This window comes from Anopheles marshallii, chromosome 2 (assembly GCF_943734725.1).
Source record: "Anopheles marshallii chromosome 2, idAnoMarsDA_429_01, whole genome shotgun sequence".
In the NCBI taxonomy this organism is placed as follows: domain Eukaryota; kingdom Metazoa; phylum Arthropoda; class Insecta; order Diptera; family Culicidae; genus Anopheles; species Anopheles marshallii.
Window position 1 is genome coordinate 30,776,498 of NC_071326.1, and position 14,950 is coordinate 30,791,447.

General features: G+C 45.0%; 3 protein-coding genes across 3 annotated transcripts; 2 read left to right on the forward strand and 1 right to left on the reverse strand.

Annotated features, from left to right (window-relative positions):
• The first annotated feature begins 5,670 nt into the window (after positions 1-5,670).
• Positions 5,671-6,881, forward strand: LOC128710239 (uncharacterized). The gene is made up of 3 exons (XM_053805286.1): positions 5,671-5,734; positions 6,220-6,345; positions 6,439-6,881. The coding sequence occupies exons 1-3, from the start codon at positions 5,671-5,673 to the stop codon at positions 6,879-6,881; spliced, it is 633 nt and encodes a 210-aa protein (XP_053661261.1).
• A 478-nt stretch (positions 6,882-7,359) lies between these two features.
• Positions 7,360-8,997, forward strand: LOC128710237 (splicing factor ESS-2 homolog). Its single transcript, XM_053805284.1, has 3 exons — positions 7,360-7,494; positions 7,567-7,723; positions 7,793-8,997. The coding sequence occupies exons 1-3, from the start codon at positions 7,360-7,362 to the stop codon at positions 8,995-8,997; spliced, it is 1,497 nt and encodes a 498-aa protein (XP_053661259.1).
• Positions 8,998-9,352: 355 nt separating this feature from the next.
• On the reverse strand, positions 9,353-13,293 carry LOC128710238 (nuclear receptor subfamily 2 group E member 1-like). Its single transcript, XM_053805285.1, has 4 exons — positions 13,142-13,293; positions 12,923-13,038; positions 9,805-10,635; positions 9,353-9,696 (listed from the first exon to the last, which is right to left on the reverse strand). Exons 1-4 carry the CDS (start codon positions 13,291-13,293, stop codon positions 9,353-9,355), a joined length of 1,443 nt encoding a protein of 480 aa, XP_053661260.1.
• Between the last annotated feature and the right edge of the window lie 1,657 nt (positions 13,294-14,950).

Sequence of the window (14,950 nt, forward strand, 5' to 3'; positions counted from 1 at the left end):
GTTTGAATTCCATTGGAATCAGTGCCACACGAGAGGATCGGTATCAAACCTCAAAAGGATTGTTTTTCCGTACGGTTACACCTCACTAATTTAGCTTCGGAAACGTAACAGACAAGAAAAGTTAGAAACCGCAACGTTACTCTTGCAGCTGTAATGCCACAAAGACGGAGAAGTTTGACACTTCTACTGTTGCCAAGCTATGTATTTGAGTCCCGGTGATGTGTAAGATTACAGAGGGATATCATAAATGAACCATAGGTTCTCCATAGTCCCGCGATGGAGTTTAGATCACAGGCTTTAGGTTCCAATTTGGGACGACGGTAAACCTCCTATTTCGCTGCATGCATAATAAACTAGATCTTATCTGTTATATACAGATTATTACTACCAGAACCGTTAATACTTATCAAAGTTATTAGTTCAATTATCCGTTCCCGCACTCCACTGTCCTATTCCTTTGTACTAGATCAAGCCCTATTCAAGCGTGTTGCACTGGGTAAGGACTGAGGTGTACGGCTAGATTGTGGTCTTACCTTAACGCCTCACATTGACTCTGTAGTGTTCAGAGCTTGGAAAACTCTTGATATTGTTCATGACTTCTTCAACTCTTTGTTCTTGATAGTGCTGTCCTGTTTGCTGATCATGTCTTCGCTGGGGCATTGCTCAGTATTCTGGTTTCCTACGTCTCGAGTCTACATCGAGCGAATGCAGAGGTTTTTGTCCAGGATCGCCGTTTGCTGATTCTTTAGTGCACCCGCTTTCACTCTGCTCGGGTTATGAGTCTAGATGTAACCTATTTGCACTTGAAATTCCTGAGACTGGCCATTCCCAAGTCCTATTTATTTCATTGATGCTCCATGCAGGCTGTGTGTGATCCCTTTTTTATGCTCCTAACCGTCCTGTTCGCAATCATCCCTAGAGGCTGAACCTCAGTTGATCGCAATGATCTTCGGCTGCGTACATTATGCTCGTTTAATTCCTCGTCTCATTTGTTTGATTTCCATCTTTCACCTATTGTATTTCGTTCTATAACACGATCCCCTATTTATTTCCCTTTCCTCAACCTCCTTCACTTAGTTTTAATCTTTATTTTAAGTTAGAAATATGTTTGTATGTGGAGACATTAGGTAGACATTAACTATTTAATAAGATACTTCCTACGGAAACTACTAAGGAAGGTCTGTCCAAATGACCGTGTTGCATCCTTACTCAAGATTTACGTTATTTACTCGACGCCATGTTGAATGAGCTCCGAACTATTAGAGCTTCCGATTAGATCTCTTTCAAGGTGTTACATAAGTGCTGAATTCTGTGCATTCGAAGGAATTCGCTGATGATTAATAGCGTTTTAGCGAGAACTAGTGTTTGCAAGCAAAAGGAAACGGGATTGCAATCTTCGTGCGAATTCATTCAATAGCAGCACATTTACTTTCATCGCAATTGCACTGTAAATCACATTGTGAGCGTGCGTTGTTTCAAAGGTCATGGACACAGTTCTGCCACTCGAAGCAAGTACAAATCATTGACGAAAGGTACCGAGCGAGAAGTGCAATTGAGCAGCTAGAAGAACATGAGCAAGAAAAAATGCATGAGAGGAATGATCTGTTTCGAAGGAAAACTTACCGATCGTCATCATCTTTTTTTCACCGATGCAATTAGAACCATTCGCTAGTCTCGGAGTCACTCCGGTTACGTTCATAGCACAACCCGCACCGTATCCACCACACCAGAAATCGTCCCTCTGTCCCGGCCCTTGGTGGATTGCGTAGATTGCAACTTCAGCCGGGGGACGAAAATACCAGACGGAACACACCGATTGGGGACCGTAACCCGCCCGGCCGTGCGTTCCGGTGTGAAAATGAAAGGTGTGAAGTAACGCCATCTTTCGTCAGTTCGCGTCGAAGTCGACGGTTCCTGTGACGTAGCCGGCGAACCGTTAGAGGTTCGCCGTGACCGGGAACGTCCCAGTACGGGTGTATTTTTCGGTGGCAAAGGCGATACAGAACCAGCGAGTTTTTATGGGGTGATGTCGAAAGACGCCAAAATGGGTGGGGTGGGGGGTAGGGGGACCCCAAAACGGGGTCCGTATGGCTGTGTAAACTTCTCCACAACACCAGTAGTACCACCATCGCGTGCATCTAGCGAATGTGTCGCACCAGAGCGCTGTGGAAGTTCTTCGACGATAAACAACGCGTCCAACGCGTTGTTTTTTCCCCTTTCGGTTGGACGCGTCTGAGCCGGTGAACCGTCGGTGAGTAAGTTTAGCGTTTGATTTGTGAAGTGTTTGCTGCCCCGGTGCCCAGTACCGTCTGCAGTCGGGTGAGTACAGTGTGTGCCTATCGGAAATATACATTTCATTAGAATATTTATTTATCGTTTTCGAATATGCTGCTTGCGGGTGCGTCGAATTAGGGTCGGAGTTTTGGGTTGAAGTACTTCATTTCCCAAGCAGCTTAAGCTCAATCTGTTTTGCTGGAGGGGATGTGAAGGATAGTGTAGTAGTTGTTAGAAGTTCATTTTCCAATATAATTATATTTAAATTATTTGTTTGCTTTATAGCAAGGACCTGTTCGTTCCATGTTTTTTTAATCCGTAGTACTAATGTTTCGACTTCGTTGCTTGTTAGTGAATCGATCCGATCTTCCGACAATCCTCCACTGTCGGAAGTCAGCTCGAACAATCTTTACTATTATGGTCCTTATGATCCTCCGACAATTCTCCGCTGTCGGAAGTCCATGAAGAACAGCAAGAACAATCTTGACTATTATGGTCCATCTGATCCTCCGACAATCTTCCACTGTCGGAGCATGAACAATCTTTACTTTTATGATCCATCTGATCCTCCGACAATCATCCACTGTCGGAAGTCAGCTCGAACAATCTTTGCTTTTGTGGTCCATCTGATCCTCCGACAATCCTCCGCTGTCGGAAGAGTTTCAGCATGGTCACTATTACTCATTGCAGTTATTATGGTCACTATTACTACCTACCATTACTACTACTAATGCCACCTAGTATGGTAGTGTGATCAGTTTGGAGTTGTTGTTTATAAGCCACCTTAAAGCATTAAAGCATTGTGAAGTTTGCCCATTATGTTGAAATTATTTAACTTTAGTATTTTCAGTGTCTTTTTTTTGTTATAACTTACACATTATAACATTGTTTTATCGTTCGATATATCTTTCGTAATCGAAATGCAATGGCGAAACTGTCCTTGCGCCTGACCTGTCTCTTCCCACTTTAGTTACTTTCCCTTCTCGTCGTTAGTGATTGTTTTGCTCCTTAAGCCACGACGACACAAATCGCGCAGTTGACTTGCGGTGAAGATTATTTTTATCGTACATGATCGCGATCGATTCTCAAAGCAAAGCGCAAAATAAAACTTCTCACACACACGCACATATCGTTCGTGATCTTGTGGTTTGCGCTGCGAGAAGGCGGAGTTCCGTTGTGACAAACCTCCCTAGTCTAGCTGATCCCGATCTTCGTGCGGTGCCTTCCGTCCGTTCTTGGCGTGCGTGAAAAATCGTGATGCTTGCTCGCTCACCCTACCTTCCAACACGATGCGGAGACACAGATGAGCCGCCAGAGATGATGTACGATCGCAGCCAATGGAAGTACGGCTGCTGTTTTGGTGTGTGGTTTTAAAAGAAAAAAATAGAAAGGCGGAAAAGCTAATGCTTTTCCGGATGTGTGTTCTTTCTTGTGTGTGTGTGTGGAAAATGTGGCGAGAAAATTGGCAAGTGCATGTATGTCTGTCGATGATAAGGTTCAGTGGGATACTAATAACTGTGAAACTTGCGATAAGGAAAGCAAATATGTGCTAGCTAAATACACTAAAACCCCAATATCCGAATCCGCTATTCGAAAATTCAAATTTAAACGTTGATCACAAAGCAATCCTGATTAGGAAATTGAGACTAGGAATTAGGAAATATAGATTGCCACCCTACCGAGTTACCATATGCCAGCTGGTCAGAACCTTAGCTATCGCTACCGAAGATAACTTTTCCATGGCCTTGGTGATCAATTGTCTCTCCGTGTTGATCTCCGTCAAATTGGATTGGCAACGGAGATCCTCCGTTTGAGGTTTTCAATATAAAGTTCGGTTCTTTGTATCTGAACGCCAATGGGGGCGGTCTTTAGTTAAACAATATTCTTAGAAAAGATTGTTTGATTGATTGATTCTGTGAGGTTTTCTGTAGATCAGATGCAACTGGTCTGGCGAATGGCGACGTCACATAACAAAGCTAATCTTGTCCAGATAAAGTGATCTTGTGACCGATTGCTTCAACTTCCAGCGAAAGTGCAAAGATCGCTTTGTCTTCGATCTTCAACTTCATCACTGTGAGACTGTCTATCGTATGTGACTATTCTCACTGACCTTTCCCAGATGGGAAAAGATAAAATAGATGCCAGCCAGCTGACGGATAGGCGGTGCCTAACCATGTCAAGGCTTCATCGCTCTGGTGGTTAATATTAAAAAATAATAGATAATGTTGCTAACTTTTGTCCGAGCACGAAAATCTTCGTAATCAATTAATTTGTTTAATGCATAGTGTAGCTGTTACTACGGTCATATCCACCTGAGACTTACCCTCGCGATTTACGGACAGCTCGCAAGGTCGAGTATTGGTGATGCTATTCAGCTATTAGTAAAATACCTCGTCTAGACCTCTTGCGGTTGTTGTGCCATTGAAGAGGAAGAAGAAGGTCTTCACAGGAACGAAATGGTATGATATCTGTCGAGGAAACTCGTATGGACGACTCTAAGCAATTCCAACTCAAGGACAATGCAGCGTTTTCAAATAAATCCTCATAACGGTAGGCCGCTCCTTAAGACGGTATATAAACTCAGAAGCTCGAAAAAAGGGCATTAACTTCTTCGCCTATAACTTCGCCATCTTACGGTACATTGGTTAGCAAATTTTACCAGATATTGCTGAAACCTCGTGCTTCCAGGAACGACAAAACATGACTTTCCATTATTTGTTGAACATGCTGACCGTACCACCCCAAACCAGGTATCCAAGAGTGATTACAAATTACTTCATGCGTCTGTGGCATAACCGTACAACCGCAACGTTGTGGAACATGTTTAATCGAATGTGCAAACATCCGGTACTGGTCCCCGTTATTTGCACGAGCTTCCATACGTGAACCTCGTAACGGTTGGTGGCCAAATTTACCACCTTGGGCTACTCATAAGAAGGCTTTGAGAAATTAGCGCACAGCAACCTCACCAACACGAAAGAAAGTTTTCGAACATTTCTGCTCCTCAAAATCTCATGACGTTTGGCCAACAACCTTCAGCGCACATAGCCCTTGCGTATATTCGATGCAAATGTTCGATACGCGGCGAGTAAAACGCACCAAAGGTGTATGGACATTCGTGTAGTTGTATTGTGGTGTATTGAAGCTCATTCCGTGTGGTGGTGTGTCTCGCCCCAACTTATCTCTTATCATCTTATCTCGCCCCAACAATTCGGCACGCACACCGGTCGGTGTTCCCGTGCGGTATCGGGCCGGATATGTGATGCCCCGAATGTTAGTTCATCACCATTAGCCCACCGTTAAAGATTGTTCTGCATACGGCCGAGGGCGTGTGCCATTCCAGTTCTGTTCAGGTTCCAAAGCTGTGGACCAGTTGTGCCAGGAAAATATCGGAAAATGTTTAAATACATCGCAATAGTGGCGTTAGTGGTGGGCTACACTGCCGGAAACGCATCGGCATGTAAGTGTTGAGTACGGCTTTGTATCGGCCAAGGAATTTTCGACCGCCAGCAGATAGTGCTAGGCGTGGCTAGGTAGCGCAAGGTGATTCAAAGTTTGTTCGGGGCCTTTAAGTGAACTAATGTGGCACACATTCCGGGTGCTACATGGGGCTGTTAAAAGTTAGGCAAAGTAGCGTATCGAATATGTGGCAAAAAGGAAGTTTAGGCATAAGCGGTGCAGCGAGCGTATCTACTATAACAATTGTTTTCTAACATAATTCATTTATGGACATTTTATCTTTACTTCACCCTTTACTAATCCGCTTGCGCGACATTCCATGCAACTAAAGTTACTCACTCAGTGGCCAACTTTCGCTGACGGTGTTTTGTGTTATCTTATCTTGATCCATAGTCGGGTTACGAAATGTTGACACACACTAATGATGAGATTTTTTTTCCTTTATTGTCGTAACCTTTTCAACGCCTTTGACCATGATCGGTTCAGTACAATGCTTCACTTGCACTACCTTCAACAATACAAACTGCTTGGTCCCGGATCGACGCAACGAGTTGTTGGAATGTCCTCCCTCTCCGAATGTTAATGAAGTTACCTGCTTCACGCGCATCGTGGGTAAGTGAGAAGAAAGTGACCTTACGGCGAACCGAAAGCCAAATTCACAGACTCCCGACTAACCTAAAATGTTGTACCTGGTTTTAAACATAGGCCAGGATGTGGAGCGTGGATGTGCAACAGAGCTAACGCAAACCGAACGTGACAACTGCGCCCTGGTAAACAATTGTCAGCTTTGCGCGAACGTAAACAACGAAACCTGCAACGGCAACCTGTTCCCGCACGGTCGTCTACATTGCCACCAGTGCGAAGGTAACACCAACAGTACCTGCGCGGACGAGATCCAAACGGAAGCGACGCCCTGTATGCGATTTGTGGTCGACGATCAGTGTGTGGTACAGGTTCGAGACAACAGCGTGGTGCGCGGATGCCTCTCAGAAAATGATGCCTGCCGGAACAGTCGTGATTGCCACGTGTGCGCTGGCAATGGGTGCAATTTCCGCCATTTCGAGCACAGTGCAGCGGGCAGTGTGGTCGCACAATTGCCGCTGCTTATCGCGGCCATTCTACTGACTGCTTTCGTCACTAATAAATAGCCTGTAGGTTATGGCAAGTTCTCCACGGAAGTTGTATGCACACGTTTCTAAGTATGTAGTTTGTAGCTCGTGGAGACGCTAACAAAACGAACACAAAGGCAATGACATCGTGGACGAATGGGAATAAAGATACAGTAAGACTAAACAATTGTTGTGTGTGTTTGTTATTCAAAGAACTAAAACCCATATCAGTACTAATTTAAACACTCAAAAGTACAAACAACTTCTCGCAAACTGTTTTGCACATTTCTTGCTTCAACTTTTAACTGTCATTTTGAAATTCAGGGCGAAATAGCACAATAGCGCTTTCACTGCCACACGCGGATGATAGCAGAACTACACTGCTGTCATTGGGCGCATATGATTCATCGCTAATGTCAAAAATCTTTCCATTGTTTACCAAACAATACGCAACAGAGTTTCAGCGGAGGAAATTTACAATAAAATAAAGGAAATCTTCAATCCCTCAATAACTGCAATGGCCAAACCGGGCGAGCGTGCCCTACAGGCTATCAAGGAGCAGAGTAAGGCGGTAGCAGTATTCAAAACACCAAACGTTCCCAAGGCTAAAGCGAAAGATAAAATTATCCTAACCGAGGAAGAATATCTACAGGTAAGGCGTGATTTACCATCTTTCTCATAATCATCATATTTATGTTAATTGCTTGTGGGTTTTTGATTGCAGGAAATGGGTAAAATCATACAGCGCGATTTCTTTCCGGATTTGAAGAAGCTAAAGGCACAGAACGAATATTTGGATGCCTTAGCGAACAATGACGTTTTCAAAATGAGACAGATCTTCTCAAAGTACAGCTCCAAAAGGCCCAATTCCTCACGAATCGGTAAGAATTACACACATGTAATCCGTTGCTTTTTTAACATTTTATATCTATCCCGATTTTCGTTTATAGCCAGTCCCGCTACATTCGAAACTCCATTACCGGATACAACGCCCGCGAGCGAAGTTCCACCATCGATCCGATCGACTTCCAGCGTTGGTTCGAACAAATCGACCAAAACACTCGGTGATAAGCACTCACTGGACAGCTTTCTGCAGTCGTACACAAGTGAGGACAATGACAGCTTTCAGGAGATTATCGAAACGGCGGATCGGAAGCTGCGCCAACGGTTTGCTGTGCTCTACCAAGCGGAGGGTACATCCGCCATCGAGATGGGCCAGTGCTTAGCGCTGCCCAGTATCGAACAGCAGTTCAATCAGCAAGAGCGCCCCAAACAACTGGACATGTGGCGATACACGAACAAAAATTATATCATGTACACCCCGGACGGGGTCGAGTTGACGAAGGAAGAGCAGCTAGAGATGGCTAAACGGAAACAGGAAATTAATCACAGCAGCACCCGACTGCATTACAATCCCTTCAACGAGCAGAACAGCCGGCAAGCGATTGTGGAAGCGGCAAAAACGCAGGCTAAACATTTGCCGGAGAAAATCGGAGTCGATGGCCGGGTGGTGGATCAATCCGCCGGCGACACGCCACAGGTGCGTGGTTTCGGCTTCGTGAAAAGTCCCTCACCCTGTCCAGGCGTAACGGATAGTCCACTGTTCACGTGGGGTGAAATCGAAGGCACTCCGTTCCGGTTGGATGGTGGGGACACACCGTTACACCCGTCGGCCGGAGGACCATCGTTCCGTATAGTGGAAACATCGAAGCGTGAAAACTTAGCCCTGCAGTTGGCAGAAAAGGCTGCGGAAAAATCACGCGAAAAGAAAGCGAAAGCAATCGAAGCGGCCCGGCGTAACATTGCCTCACCATCGGTACGCAGTTCGTTCGATCGGCTTGCCAGCATGTCACCGGCTGCCAGACGGTTGGCTACTAACAAGCTCGGGTTTCTAGGCACACCTAACCCGCTCGCCTCCCCGGTCGGTTCGAGTGGTCTAAGAACGCCAGTAATGAGGCTAGGAAGTGGTCGAAGTAGTAGTGGTAGCAACAATAAGCACCGACATGTCACACCTTCCCCGAGAGCAATCGTGAGAAGGAAGACACCGCTCGTTGGAGCGAATGTGGCTTCGAAGGGTGCCAGTGCGGATTTGACGGATGATCTGCTAGATATTCCCACCGGTGGCAAACGCCCGAAGGCGGCAGATTTCTTTTAAGACTGTAGCAACACTGATTCCTGACTGAAAAATAAAACACATTTTTATGGTGTTTTTAAATATACGAATCAATTTTGACGCGTTTACTGCAATTTGTCTGCTTGGATGCTCTTTTTATTTTCCTCTCTCCATACAAGTTCTTCGTAATCTCACACTGAACTTTCACGTTCATGTAGGAAGAGCAGCGAAGATCTGCACTCACTATTGCTTACTTTCAATCTAAGGAACACACTAAACACTACGCTGGGAATGTTTGATAATTTCTACAACACATTGTCCATCTCTCCCTTTACATTAAGCTACGATAATTGAGAAAAATGGGACCACCTTCACAAACAAGTTAAGCGGCAAGGTGCTATGTTTTCATGAGATCGAGCAACAACCGCTCGATTGCCACCTCACCGACCGTTTTGCGGAACAGCATCTCCTGCAGTACTTTCGCGTTGGCTGCCGCCTTAATGGCCGGAAGCAGCAATAGCAGATGGCCCAACCGTACACCGCCACACTTTTCATGCAGCAGTGCAACGGTTTGATCTTGAAGCAGCAGAACCTCGTGCGCTGCATACAGTCGGGGTTGATCCGGTCGGAAAAGAACAAGCGCTTTCAGACAGGCCGCCTCCCGATAGTCAACTCGCGCGATACCAAACTGCTGGATGGCGCTTTGTAGCTTCACAGCCTGTGGATTCCTTACGATGAATTCTAGTGTGGGGCAATGGATCAAAAAGCGTCAACGTGTTCAGCAGGGTGTGAGTAAAGTTCTTAAAAATGCTTCATTTAATTACAAGCAAGCAATATCCAATGTCTTACCATTGTCAATAGGAAGTCCCCACTGAGCTGCGGTGATGACAAACAGTTCTGCCCATGCCTCCTCGAGCAGCAGCTTCTGATCGTTGGCCGGTAGTTGAAGGAACGACGGTACCGTTTTTGCCCACTTCACCGCCAGAAACAGCAGCTTGGCTGCTGATTCTAGCAGCATGTCCGTTTCGCTCTTTCCACCGTGCATCGGACCGACAGTTCCAGCAGGGGAAAATAACAGCTGATGTTGGTATTGCTGTGTGGTTACACCCGACCGTGGTGGACTATCCTCACCCGTGCTGCTAACTTCATTCTCCTTGGCCGAGCTGAGGCTGAGAATGGAACTGATCGAGTGGATTGGTGGTGGCGCCGGTAAGGACAGCGAATCTCCGGTGATACTATTGAACATTGATTCCGTAATGGTAGCGGTGGTAACCTGATTTGCTTCGCTCGATTTGGACATCATCGTAGCTGCTGGTAATGGGACCGGTACCTGTATAAGCCCGGATCCTGGCGGCAAACCAGTGGCAGTAGGTTGAAATGCCGTCGGTGTGGTAGTCCGTGCTGTTGGTGACGGGAAATGATCGAAGCTGGAGGAACTAGCGGCGGCAGCTGCAAGCGATTGGGCTGCGTACGGCGAAAGGAAACGGGCAGGATCGCCGAGCGGTGCAAATGGACCGGAAGCCGTCGCGGCCGTGATATGCAATGGAAGTGGAAAAAATAAGTTCGTCTGAGGCAACGCGAAGGATGTGCGGGATGCGTAATAATCGCCGTGTGCGGAAAGACCATTAACGGTGGCAGTCAGCGGTGTACAGTTCCTTGGCGCTCGTTCATGTTGGACGGCTAGTGAAGAGAAAGAGAAAAGTTACTTGCCGTGTGAAATACTAAACCGGGAAGTCGGAAAACACACGACATCGAAGAAAGTTACACGTATGTCAGCTGGTTCGGTTCCCATGGGACTGATTATTATGTCGGATAGCGTCTAGCAGGAGTTAGATACACCCAACTGCGACTTTTTATCCCGGTTTGTTGATGGAAGTTAAATGAAAGACTATGTGTTGTGTTTGAAGTCTTCGAATTGAACCATGGCCGCAAGTCAATTGTTTTTATTTGATTCAACGGGTGTTTTCGGTATTGACCATCACGAGAATCCAATTGGATTGACCAAGAAATTTGAAGGACTCAGAAACCTGGCAAAGGGAGCCCAATTCCATATAAAAAAATTGTGAAATTGTGAGGATTTTTGTTTCATTCACAGCGTTTTACTAAAGATGGCGCTGATGAAATAGTGCGAACTGTCACATACAGATGTCAACTTTATTTTTTCATTTTTTTCATACTTCCATTCTATTTGTTGATCGAGCACGTATTGTTTTGTACCGTGCTGAGTGTTTTTTTCATGCAATATGAAATGTGTCTATGTTTTGATCGAGTTAACAGCCTGGAATTGGTTCGCAAGAAGTAGAATTTCTAGAGAAAACAATCGAAGCATCTGGAGAATGCGTCCGTTTTAGCCGGTTCGACAACAAACAGCACCGTTCTTCCGCATAGAACGGCGCCGAACTTGTTATGAGTGCTTGTACTTATGGCAGCAAGAACGAATGCATTTTACACCGCATACTTCCAGGTGAATATCGAATAATCGAATCAACGGTTGTGATATATCAAGAATTATCGTCACGGTATGTAAAAGTTTGTCCTTATGTAAACATTCCCTTTGTTCAGTTCATAAACACTCTGAATTACTCGTATTTCAGCCTAGTTTTGGTTCTAATACTATCAGTCCACTCCTCAAGCCACAAAACAAATACTATTGTGGACAGTTTCCATCAGCAGTCCCTAAGTTGCTAAGCCCATCATTCTGGGTCGGCTGGTCTGTTATCACAGGAGGAGCATCGGTAACGAAAACAAAATCAATTTTTATGATGTGAAGCAACCAACTGGCCAAACATTTGATGGATATCGAATCTAAGCTCAGCTAGAAAGTTGATGCTTTCGCCCGTTGTAAACCCCGCAAAGGGAAGCATTATTTTGGGTTGAAAATTTGAATCTTGTCTCAGTCGGTGTGGAAATGGAAAACCCTCAGGAATGTTCGCTAAGGACAATACATTTCGACCGGGGGCTGGGTGATGTGTTTTGTGTTGCAGTGTCAACATACGACACCCTAGGTGCGGGTTAAAGTGTCCCTTGAAAGAACCGTACCTTAGGGGAACGCTGAAAAAAGCGGCATCGAGCGGGAAACAAAATCCTATTTAGTTTGGCCGATAATTGCTCGTAATGGTAGTACGATGAACGGTCCGATGACGGTAAAAAGAAAACAGACTATTAACGTATGGTGGCCGGTATTTCAATTTTTCAATCAAATTAAACGTGTTGCAATAATTAAGGAACAGAAGAAAAAAATCCACACATCAATCATTGAGGTGCATCGGAAAAGAATCGTCAAAAAATTTACAAAAATACCGTTGGCCAAAATGTTGAACGACGAATATCGCGGAGAATGTCTAAACATTACACCTACTTGAAATTGCATCTAAAAACTACTGCGCTTATCAAACAACAAGGAAATAGTAATCGATCGCGGCGCAACTCGAGAAGGCAAGACCTCTAGAGGGCGCATCAGCGACAGATTGTTGATTTAGCAATTAGAAGAGTGTTTTTGGGTAAATATTATCACAATCCTGTCGCAATACCGCCCTGCAAAGTATGTTCAAGAAAGACCGACGGAAGTGTCAATCACAGGGCAGCTCGTGGTTCCGTCGGCAAACATTTCCGGATCGAGAAGGTGCACCGCCCTTAGAGCACTGACCCGAATCTATTCCCAATCTTCCTGAAACCGTACAGGGACCGTTCACCATGTGCTGCGCTTTGTGCGGTCGAGTGTAAACACATCTTTTCAATCGCAGTAACCATTTGGGGAAGGGTCAGATGTCAGATGCGAGTGTCGTCGGGCGTTCGATGGGAAAATCGTGCCCTGCTACCTCCTGGCTGATGGTGGCGCTAATTGCGACCAGGCAAGTGAGAACACGGATACGGTTCAAGTGGTTACGACAAGTGTTTGATTTCCGGGTGAGTATTTTTGGGGGATTCAGGGTTTGGGTGTGTGTGTGTGTTCGCTAGTGTGACTTACCTTCTCGGCGCATGTTCGCCTGCAGACACTTGGCAAATCGGCAGGCCTGGCATTGGTTGCGCCTTGAAACGTCCACCACACATTTGCCACCTTCCTTGCACACGTACTCCAAATTTCTGACGGAGAGAGGAGGGAAAAGAAAAACACGTGGTACAAAACCAATTTGCCGTACATGGGATGGAACTTTCTTGGCTTGCTTCGTACGCTTCGGCCCCTTACCTACGGATGCTGCGCTTGAAAAAACCACGGCAACCATCGCAAGAGGGAACACCGTAGTGTTTGCCCGAGGCCCGATCGCCGCAAACCTTGCACAGGACACCGGGACCACCGGTTGACAGTTTGCCACCACCGACGCCGGTGTTGTCGTTCATGAAGGTGGCTTGTCTTGGGTGCAGACTGCAAATGGTAAGAGTGAGGTTGACAAGGTTATAGTAAATCAATTGCTAAAGTGCATATGGTTGCCATAAAGTGAACACACCACAGGGAACAATTATTTTAAACCTTAAAGAGGATCATCATTTGAATAACCCGATCCTAGTCGTGATGCTATCAAAGATCGCAACATAGTTTTTGGTTGGTTTCAAGAATTCGACCTGTTTAGTTTATGGTTTTGATTTCATTCAAGAAACCCATATTTATAAAGCAAATTAATCGATGTATATCCTTAGTTTAATGAATGTCTTGATACGCTCATGTTTTGGTGTCGATGCCTGGTGATTGGGATCTTGGCAGCATCTACCACATATACCAGCAGGAAGATAAGCTAGGTTGCAGCAATGTAGGTGTTGCATAACCTACAATATTTTCTCGCTAATATTACGAGAACGATTTGCTCCATTCGTAGGATAGATAGTCAGAAACAATTAGAGGGGACTCTCAAACGGAAAGTCAACCACACAGATCAGATGACGGAGGAGCAGCTTCACTGTTACCATCTATTCTTCGATGTTATGATGCTGATGATGATATCAGAGCCTTGGTAAAATTATAGAACACAATGAACTCTGTTGGCATATCCCGGATTTATGGATATGACCAGCCTGCTCTGTTATTATCCAACACTAGAGAGGGTGTTGTGTGCACCTTGATCACGTACGCAGCCAGTTGATCACTCGTTTGCTTGTTTGGGAACCGTCTACTAAGCTTACTAGGCTTTTCCCGTTTGTGCGTCCGCTAGAGACAGTCGTTTTCGCGTTGTCATGTGTGGTATTTGTTAGTGTAATAAACGAGTTTTAATGTGTGCTTTTTCACCAAAGTGACCACACACCAGAGGGTCATTCAAGGCTAAGACGCTTCGAGATTAAAGACTATCTTCTATAAGTCAATTCAGATCCTGGTATACGCTGACAGCAGAGACACCGTTGACCATCTAGTCCAGAAAGTTATTTTATGTCGTCTACATGTACAAAAGATAAGTTGAACAGCCAAATTACCGTGGAGTGATAGCGCTAGAGTCTTGTCCTGGTGGTTAGAAGACTCTCTGTGGCAAGATAAGTTGTGTCGCTTTATTATTTACCTGATGGGTCTGATGTTTGGAAGCAATCATAATGTGGCTCCTCAGCAATTCGTTTTGTACGAACCGGGGAGAGACACAGTGGGACCGATGGTTGGATTGAATAGCGTTAAACCTGTCTGCAGCTATGAACAGAGATGTCCAATAATAAACAGGGCTTTTTGAAAACTGATTGATGAACTCAGCCCAACGTGTTCAATCATGAGCATGAATAAGGTCCATTCGTATGTGTTGAAATTACACATTTCAGAGAAAGGACACTCTAACTCGAGCATTTTTTAAAGACTTAAAAACTAATGACTTATACTTATACCTTATTACTTTTTATTATAACTTATACATGTAATTAAAACCCATTTAAAAATAGTTTCTGTTTTACTTAATTACCCGATTGTATGTCCTCGATTACGATCGTCAAGAATTCTTCATTATCAGGTAAAATCGGTCATTACGTCCCGATGCCGGTGATGAAGATATCGAATCACAAAATACCATCACATTAGCTTTCGGTTAAT

Excerpts from the sequence above, each read along its gene's own strand:
- LOC128710239 (XM_053805286.1), top strand. The coding sequence starts at position 5,671 with ATGTTTAAATACATCGCAATAGTGGCGTTAGTGGTGGGCTACACTGCC. Across the intron at positions 5,735-6,219 it reads TGCCGGAAACGCATCGGCAT|TACAATGCTTCACTTGCACT; the intron begins GTAAGTGTTGAG and ends TGATCGGTTCAG. Across the intron at positions 6,346-6,438 it reads CTGCTTCACGCGCATCGTGG|GCCAGGATGTGGAGCGTGGA; the intron begins GTAAGTGAGAAG and ends TTTTAAACATAG.
- LOC128710238 (XM_053805285.1), bottom strand. The coding sequence starts at position 13,293 with ATGAACGACAACACCGGCGTCGGTGGTGGCAAACTGTCAACCGGTGGT. Across the intron at positions 13,039-13,141 it reads TTCAAGCGCAGCATCCGTAG|AAATTTGGAGTACGTGTGCA; the intron begins GTAAGGGGCCGA and ends TCTCTCCGTCAG. Across the intron at positions 10,636-12,922 it reads GGCGAACATGCGCCGAGAAG|CCGTCCAACATGAACGAGCG; the intron begins GTAAGTCACACT and ends TCTCTTCACTAG.
- LOC128710237 (XM_053805284.1), top strand. The coding sequence starts at position 7,360 with ATGGCCAAACCGGGCGAGCGTGCCCTACAGGCTATCAAGGAGCAGAGT. Across the intron at positions 7,495-7,566 it reads CCGAGGAAGAATATCTACAG|GAAATGGGTAAAATCATACA; the intron begins GTAAGGCGTGAT and ends TTTTGATTGCAG. Across the intron at positions 7,724-7,792 it reads GCCCAATTCCTCACGAATCG|CCAGTCCCGCTACATTCGAA; the intron begins GTAAGAATTACA and ends TTTCGTTTATAG.